This window comes from Stegodyphus dumicola, chromosome X2 (assembly GCF_044657685.1).
Source record: "Stegodyphus dumicola isolate Sdum_Otavi_A_Nest chromosome X2, ASM4465768v1".
Taxonomy (NCBI): Eukaryota; Metazoa; Arthropoda; class Arachnida; order Araneae; family Eresidae; genus Stegodyphus; species Stegodyphus dumicola.
Genome location: NC_140781.1, coordinates 61,766,171 through 61,775,733, shown reverse-complemented (window position 1 = coordinate 61,775,733; position 9,563 = coordinate 61,766,171). Strand labels below are relative to the sequence as shown.

General features: G+C 31.7%; 1 protein-coding gene across 2 annotated transcripts in view; it reads left to right on the top strand.

Moving 5' to 3' along the window:
- The first annotated feature begins 3,938 nt into the window (after positions 1 to 3,938).
- The window catches only part of LOC118205710 (protease-associated domain-containing protein 1), a 45,998-nt gene continuing 40,373 nt past the window's right edge, over positions 3,939 to 9,563 (top strand). The window contains exon 1 of one of the 2 annotated variants that reach the window (XM_085810081.1): positions 3,939 to 4,241. In XM_085810081.1, the coding sequence (XP_085666207.1) occupies positions 4,121 to 4,241 (121 nt within the window). In that variant the 5' untranslated portion in view covers positions 3,939 to 4,120. The remainder of the gene's footprint in view (positions 4,242 to 9,563) is intronic. The other variant, XM_035378003.2, reaches the window with a different exon arrangement.

Sequence of the window (9,563 nt, the reverse complement as noted above, 5' to 3'; positions counted from 1 at the left end):
TACTTTATATTCCATGCTAAATACCTTGATACGAAGAATTTTAACACCGTCAATATTTGTTTTTTCCCCAGTAACACATCTATTCACCATTACCAAACACACCTGTGAGACACTATTTATTGTAAATGAAGACAGTTTCTTCTCCTTTTAACTACACTCATGGACACAATCGTATTTTAGGATATTTTCTACTTCTTTTCCTTTTCTTTCTATAGGCCCTTTTTTTTCCTCTATTATTTTTGGGCCATTTATTTTAAATTTTATTTTGTCCCATCTTTTCTTCCTGGCCTTTTGAACTCGTACAAGATGTACGAAGTTCCTTTTTACTCTCCTCAAATACGAAATTGTCCCTCTTTCTATATACCTTTCCTTCGCACCTATGCTTGATTTTTCACCCATCGGTGCAGAAAGACTTAGCAGGTGCAAAACAAGACATCTGTCTACTTTGTCTGTCTGTCTGTCTGACAGACGTGAACTGATAACGTTGGCGTCTGTTTGGAATTGTTTAACAAAGGAAGCCACAGGCAATAAGCAATTTCAAGTATTTTTTAATGCTAAAAACTGATTTAAAGTTAAAATTTATTGATTTAAAGGCACATATTTATAGAAATTTGATTGAGTTTAGATGAAAGAAGGGTACTTATCTTAAAATTCCAGCCTTTCGTCGTACTTCCTCACATTGTCCGCTGTTTCATTCTCATCAACATCGCAACTGAAAAACTTTTGAAAACGTGTAGGTATTGTAGAAAAATCAGTATTTCAAAGTAATTTAATTGATAATCCCCAAGGGGAAAGGAATTTTTTTTACTTTTTTACGGAGCGCTTGGAACGTCCAGCCGCTTGCCTCGGTGATCGCAGCGCCTCCCATCTACTGACAGACAGACAGACAAAGTAGACAGATGTCTTGTGTTGCACCCTCTAAGTCTTTCTGCACCGATGGCCGAAAATCAAGCATAGGTGCGAAGGAAAGGTATATAGAAAGAGGGGCAATTTCGTATTTGAGGAGAGTAAAAAGGAACTTCGTACATCTTGTACGAGTTCAAAAGGCCAGGAAGAAAAGATGGGACAAAATAAAATTTAAAATAAATGGCCCAAAAATAATAGAGGGAAAAAGAAAAAAAAAAAAAAAGGGGCCTATAGAAAGAAAAGGAAAAGAAGTAGAAAATATCCTAAAATACGATTGTGTCCAGGAGTGTAGTTAAAAGGAGAAGAAACTGTCTTCATTTACAATAAATAGTGTCTCACAGGTGTGTTTGTGTAGTGAGTGTGTTTGCTAATGGTGAATAGATGTGTTACTGGGAAAAAAAACAAATATTGACGGTGTTAAAATGCTTCGTATCAAGGTATTTAGCATGGAATATAAAGTAATATGTACGCTTGCATCCTGAGATATCAACAAAGGTCATCAAACAAAAGTATATATTAATTTAACCAAAGTAACTTATGCTACTTTCATTCTCAACATTTTCATACATTTTTCAAAAAGCAGCAGCAGGTAAACAACATAGAACCATATACAATACAAGACCACAACCGCATACACCCAAATAAATAAATAAATAAATAAAATAATATATATATATATATATATATATATATATATATATATATATATATATATAATTCTACTTTAATTAAACTTAGGAGATAATATAATCAATTAATCAATACTGTTTAGGAAATAAATTATTATTAACTAACTTTGCAGCAATTGCGCAAGTAATAATAACTTGTATTCGCACTAAATGGATTTAAGTTCATACAACATTATATATATATATATATATATATATATTTATGTGTGTAAATTACTGAGTATATGTATTAAAAACACAAATTAAACAGTATTTATTAATTTAACTATCATAATTTATTACTAGTTAAATAATGTTAATATAACACAATGAGACACACTGTTATTTATATAAGCTCATAGTTCTAAAAATTCATTTAAGGCGGTGAAGAATAAACCATCCCTTACATATGGACATTTAACAGATAGCAAAGAACAGTATGAGAAAAAATCGGTGAGGTATAATATTATTTAAAGGCGAAACTATATTCAAGCGATCTAGAAAGAAAAGAGAATCCAGAAGATCCGAGAGGGAAATAGCGCGATGCCCAAATTATCCCTCTCATCCCCAAATTTTCCCTGTCTCGAGATTCCTTAAGGGCTTTGTAAGTGTTGACAGACGTGAACTGATAACGCTGGCGTCTGTTTCGAGTTGATACACAAAGGAAGCCACAAGCAATGGCAATTTCAAGTATTTTTTAATGCTTTAAACTGATGAAAAATTAAGATTTATTGATTTAAAGGCACTTATTTATAGAAATTTGATTTAGTTTAGATGAAAGAAAAGTACTTATCTTAAAATTCCAGGCTTTTGGAGTATATCCTTACATTGTCCGCTGTTTTATTCTCGTCAACATCGGAGCCGAAATTCATTGGAATGATATAGGTTTTGTAGGGGAAAAATAAACATTTTTCAAAGAAATTTAATTGATAATCACCAAGAGGAAAGGAAAAATTTTCACTTTTTTACGGAGCGCAGCGATCGTGCTGCCGCTTCTGACCACAGTACCGAATCTTCGCCACACACACGAATTTCAAACAAACATTCCTGCCATCAACTATATTTATGGTTAAAGATAATAATAGATACAGTTACAGTTACATATATAACAGACAGTAAATGTACACCATTTTGTCCATTCATCAACTTATTTCTACCTAATTAACCTCTCAAAAATTTTAAACACTACCAAACAAGTTTATTCTACTAACTTAATAACGTTTTACAGCTGTTGCCACTCAAGCAAAACTAAAAAGGAAATTAATATTACACTGGTTAAATGTATATGGACTATGCTAGACTTAACATACTCCCACCTTTTGATAAAAGGATTTTTATAAAAACAAATGTTTAATTAAACCAAAATTTAATATAAAAGTCCATTTTAAACCTCACTTAAAAGTCTATTTTAAAGGTTACTTAAAAGTCCATTTTAAAGTTCACTTAAAAGTCTATTTTAAATTTCAAAGTCCATGAATTTAGAAGTCACTTTCATAGCTCGACCACTTCATAATCTAATCTACAGCACTCATCCAAATAGTCATCAAACGTTTTGCCATCTAGGATCACAAACTGGTTTAGGTTTAGAAATTACTTTATGAAATAAGGATTTATTTCTAACCTTTATCCTTCCTGTGTGAGTTGACTCAATCATTTCTTTCCTAAACTGTGATTTAGAATAAATTTTAGAATTTGTAATCTCAACACCGGATGTTTCAGAAGCACTTTCTTCGAGCTGTTCTTCCCCACACACATCACTTTTACTTGGTCCAATCCAATGGTCCCAATCTGCATTATCGAGTTCCTCATCAAATGGAAATTTTGGACATTCTTCTTCTTGAATAGCACAATAATCATCATCAAAAAGCACTTTCGTTTTCTGGTCAAGTTTTTCAGGTTTAAAATCGTTTTCAATATCATCTTCGTTAAGGTTCAATTCATTTTGACCAAGCTCTTCTTTCAACTTTAAAAAATTTTCTTCAAGTTCTCTTCTCTCTAAATCTTTCACACGTTTTAGATCTTCTCTTTTCTGCTCTTTCCTCCTTTTTATTCTTCCAAAGTATTCTTCACGCTTCTTCTTTCTTTTATTATCAACACGTCTGAGAAAATCTTCAATGATCTTTGGATATAGTTTAATGAATTTTGAATCCGGCTCTTCAAATCGGAAAATGTACTTACTTTAAAACAATTCTTGCCTTTTCATATCTTTTTCATCATCACTTGACACTGCAATATCTGTTTCTTCGTAAGTCGGAATCTAACCACTTTTATATTTTCCTTTACACATCTTATCTAAAATAAAATCTCTTAAATTTTTTTTATTCTCCTATACTTAACACTGCGCTTCGGTTCCTGCTTGAAAAAGTTGGAGAACTTGCAGCGCCTCCTGTATGTTCTAACCACAGCGAGTTAAACATTGGCGAATGAATGTTGCATTCAAAATGATAATGTATTTTGTTCGTTTTCTGTGCTAATTGTGAACTATATGGCAGATAAATGTATAAATTAATTTATTGTTTTCATACTATTTGTTTGGACGCAGAGTTATGATCAGCTGTAGAAACGATATTATAAGGAATACGAATTTACAATTACGGAATGCATATATACGTAATTTTTTTATAAGCAATATCTTCTTGTATATAAATTTTCTTGCCGTCATTCATGGTATGAAATAATATATTCTGTAAGTTTTAAACTCTTCTAAAATGACTGTAATATATAATCAGTTTTGCAATTCGTAACGCTACATATTTACCGGTTGTTTTTGTTTTGGTTTAAGAGACCATATTTGATGAGCATATTTGATTTCATTCTGTGAATATATTTTAGTTTAAAATAATTTTTATTTGTGTTATCAGAATAATGGAACAAGCAGCAAATTTCCTTTTTGTTCATTTATTTTGTGAATAGTTAAAAGTTCAAACTAGAGATATTTATGCGAGTATTGAATAACTGGAACAGGCACTTACTTTAATGCTATGAAAGCTGTTTGAAATTTTACCTGTTGATTTTTGTATGAAGCGGGTAGTATTTATTACTGATTGTACTTCAGGGGGACAAAAATACGAGTTCCCCCCTTTTTTAAAAATTTATTTATTTTTTAAAGTAGCATTTCGAAAATGATTGAAAATAATGAATAATTATTAATACTTATTGAATGTAAAAATATTTGCTTTTTTTAACCTTTATTCATGTCAGAAAAATTTTTGTTCAATCTAGAATTTTAGCTTCAAAGTTTAATTTCTGTATTTAAAGTAATATATTTTTGCCAGGAATTGTTTGTGCACAATTTCTTTTTTGCATTTGGTTTGATTCTGAGATGAGTATATTAAAAAAAAAAAAAAAAAAAAAAAAAAAAAATATAAAGATGTGTATTATTTAAGATACTAACATACCAGGTAATGTGCATATATTTGCAGGCCTGAAAATGATGAAGGGGAAACATGCTTATATGGTAACAGCAAATAGATATAGTTGAGCAAGTTTCAGATGGTGATTTTTTTCCTCTATCAGTTTACAACATGTTTATTGTAAATTAAGATATGAAATTACATAATGGAAAAATGGCCTAGGACAAGAATTTTATTGCATCAATGACTGCTCCATTTTATTTACTATTATATTTTATTAATTCTATAAAAGACCAATGAATCTATAAAATAAAAAAGCTAAGAATTACCTAATTTTGTAATTTAAAAAAATCAGGGATAAATTAGGCATTTTGTGCTAGCCATTACCATAATTATCCAACAACAGTTGTTACACTAGTCTCTTTAGTGTATTTGAAATAAATTGCAATTTTTCATGGATGTATATTCTTTTATCCAGGGCTTAATTTCTAAAATTAGAAGTGCCGGAGCCTTATGGAAGGTTGTGAAGTAGGAAAGAAAAAAAAGTAACAAATAAAATAGCTAAATTAAGATAATCAAATAATAAATTTAAACTAAGATTAATATTAATTTAATTTAACAATTAATTAATTAAAATTAAGAAAAAGGTAAAGAGATGAACAAAAATCTAATAAATTATTAAATTAATTTTAAATAGTTAAATAGAAAAAAAAAAAAATTGGACCTTGTCATATTTGGCGCATCGGCTGGAATTACAATTCCACATAGATGCTAAGAAGCAGCTAAACTGATCTCCATCCGAGTTTATAAGCCCTGATTAGAGGTTTAGCTAACTATTTCAAGGGATGACAGGTGCCACTTTTTTTTTTTTGCAGCACCAAGGAAAAAAGGTAAAATGATTAAAGCTCCCGTAAGGAGAATAGGGAGAATTCTAGAAACAGTATCGGAATGTGGAAAGAAATTTAATGGAAAAGTGTAGCTTTGAAAATAAAGAGGGAAGAGTTGAAGACTTTCTGATCGCGATGCCCTGTTAATATAATTCTAGCTGTCAAGTAGAAATTTTCCCTGAATCCGTTTCCTGAATAAATTTTCATGAATACAACGTGAGAATAAACGTAAGAGTTCACTGTACAAGTGATAGCAGTCTCAACCTCTGTGCAAGGTTTGATTGCGAGTGAGAGACAGGCCTGCATTCAGAAGTTAGAATTGATTTTCAAGGTATGTTTACTAATAAAACAAAATTTATGTCTTAAAACTGATTTTCACTTACATGAAAGAAGTGCTGGAGCCCTTTTATTTAAGGCTCCGGTGTGCTCCGTCTGAAATTAATTTATATCGAAACTGAGAAGTATCAGAGCTTTGCTCCAGTGGGCTCCGGCGCAATTTAAGCTCTGGTTTTGTCCTATAGTAAATGAATATCGCTAGTGTAAAAAATATAAAACAATTTTTAGATCAATTTGCAACCCACGTTCTAATACTTAGCTTGTAATTTTTCATATTACATTCTTTTAAAAGTCTATTGTTTAAGAAGTACAACTACATGAAGTGTAAATTTTTGCACTCTCTACTGTTGGGCAGAAGGCCATATTTCTGAAGAAATGCAGTATTTTCTTTTCCGTCAACTGGCAGACATCACAACCCCAATACGATTCATTACAAGGAAAAAAAAAAGTTTACTTAGTGTAAAAACAAACACTAATTAGGAAATTGACCATTCAATTTGGATGGTAGAATTCGGTGTGTACTGAAACAAGTGTCTGCAGTGTGAATACTTGAATTGTCACATAAATACATTTTGGCAACATCGTGGGTTGCATATAACTATTTTGGCAACATAGTGTTATTGATTTGTGAATGCATTTGCTCAGTGGATTATGTGAAAAATCAGAAAGAACGACTAATTGCACTTATTTTTTTTTTTTTGTTGGAAATTAAAATAAAGGCTAAATTTTAAATAAAAATATCAGTATTAGAAATATATCAAAATAGAGAAAGAACAGAGTGCTGATTCATAAATTAACAACAGATGGCTGGATGGAATGATTGTTGCATGTTCATGATTTAGAAAATGTATTTTTGTGTTGGAATACGTGATATGGAACAAAATCTTGGAGCAGGAATTTGTTTTATATAAATTGAAAATAGTATGAAAAGTATTCTTTATGCATAAATATATCATCTGAGCTTTTTTCATGTGATCAACTTTCTGTGTAGAACATTCGTAATTGTGAAGTTTCATCAGTTCATTTTTTTTCCTGGTCACCAGTTTTGAATTATTGGTTAGAGTAGTTGCAGGGTGCCCCTTGTATGATCACGAAGTTGTTGTTTCATTTATCGCCACGTTGTTGTTTCATTTAGGGCAACCTGAATAATTGAATGTTGGGGAAATCCTAATATGACATAATTGTTTGCACGATTGTGGTAGATTTTGAATTATGGGAAAAGATTTATTATAAGGGCTTGTGGCGCGTGTTGGTTATGAAGTACATTGCTGTTTTAGTGGTTTAGATGATAAAATGGCTGAATGTGGTAAGATTACTTTGAAGTTTCTGTACGATTTGGAAAGAAAGGGGAAAAGAGCATGTAAATTAAGATTTACTTAGTAGCCATTATTAGGTGTCCTGTTTGTAGGAAGGAAATGCGTATGGTTGAACATCGCTACATAGGATATTTTTAACTCGTATTTTTGAATTTATGTGGCGACGCCAGTATACAGATTCTAGTTCAGATAATTTTAGGTTTAGAGTTGACTTAAAGGGAACCCCTTGTATTATTGTGAAGTTGTTTCATTTATCACCAAGTTGTTGTTTCATTTATCACCAAGTTGTTGTTTAATTTATTGCCAAGTTGCTGTTTCATTTATGGTAACCTGAGTAGTTGAATGTTATGGAAACCCTATTATGACATGATCATTTGCATTATTCTGAGAAATTTTGAATCGTGGCATGCTTTGTAAGGGCTTTTGTGGTATGTGTGCTTAGGAAATACATTGCTTGTTTCATTATTTAGACGGTAGAATGGCTGAATGTAGTAAGATTAATTTGAAGTTTCTGTACGATTTAGAACGAAAGAGGAAACGTGCATTAATTGACTGGTGTCTAAATGAAGGTTTACTTAGTAGCCATTTTCGGGACAGTCCAGAATACGTGAGATATTTTTTACTCTTATTTTTGTGAATTTATGTGGTGACACTGATATACGGATTCTAGTTCAGATAATTTTAGGAAGTTTTTGGATGCTGTTAAGGAATTTTGTGTGCCCCAGAGGTAAGTGGATATTTGTTTTGTGTAATGCTTAAATGCATAACAGGTTTTTTCCTTTTTTATGTTATTTTACTGTTTGGCTTAAAATGTAGTTTATCGAGATTATGTATTTTTTTGTTTGCCTATAGTGTACAATTGGATGCTCCCTTGACTTTTTAAGTGAAAATATATTGATGTGTACATGGACAAACTCAAGGGAGTGCACAAAGCCTAGTTTGTGCAACTCTCTGATGTTTTTTTTAAGTGAAAATAGGTCGATGTATACATGGATAAAGTTAATGGAGTGCACAATGCCATTTTTGTGCAAATCTGTGATTTTTTTAAGTGAAAATATGTCAATGTGCATAGATACCGAGTTTGTGCAATTCTTTCTCTTATTATTTTGGCTTTGTGCCAAAAATCAGCACTACGCAAGCCAAAATAACAAGTCAAAGACTTGCACAAATTCGGTATCCATGTAGTGCCAAAAATCACCAAGTTTCTCCAAAGGGTACCTTAAAATATACGTTTACCAAGACATCTTTGTTGTACAGTGTACCGTAAAGGTGATATGCATGCAAAAAAAAGTCAGTAATACTTTTAAGGGTTAGAGTAGACGGTTGATCTTTACAATATGGTAACTGGTAGTTGAATGTTATGGAATCCCTATTGTGACATAATCGGGTGCATGATTCTGGGAAATTTTGAATCATTGGATGTTTTGTAAACGCTTTTGTGATGTGTGTTCGCTTTATTGTTTAGCCGGTAGAATGGCTGAATGTAGTAAGATTAATTTTAAGTTTCTGTATGATTTGGAACGAAAGGGAAAAAGAGCATTAATTGACTGGTGTGTAAATGAAGGTAAGTGTCCTGTATATAGGAAGGTTATGTGTCTAGTCGAATGTAAAAACCGCTTAGATGGATTTGAATGGTTTTGTAGGAAGAAAGGTTCAGATGTGGCGACGCCGATATATGGATTCGAGTTCAGATAATTTTTGAAAGTTTTTGGATGCTGTTAAGGAATTTTGTGTGCCACAGACTAAAGACGAAAGAACTTCTAAATATGGTAAGTGGATATTTGCTTTTGGTAGTGCTTAAATGCATAACATGTTTTTCCTTTTTTATGTTATTTTATTGTTTGGTTTAAAATGCAGTTTATTGAGATTATGTAGTTTTTTTGTTTGCCTGTATTGTAGAATTGGTGCTCCTTTGACCTTTTTAAGTGAAAATATATCAGTGTGTACATGGACAAAGTGAAGGGAGTGCACAATGCAAGTTTCTGCAATTCTTGGATTTTTTTAAGCAAAAATAGGTCGACGTGTACATGGATAAAGTCAAGGGAGTGCACAATGCACGAAATTTTGTGCAATTGCCATTTTTGTGTGTGTGGATAC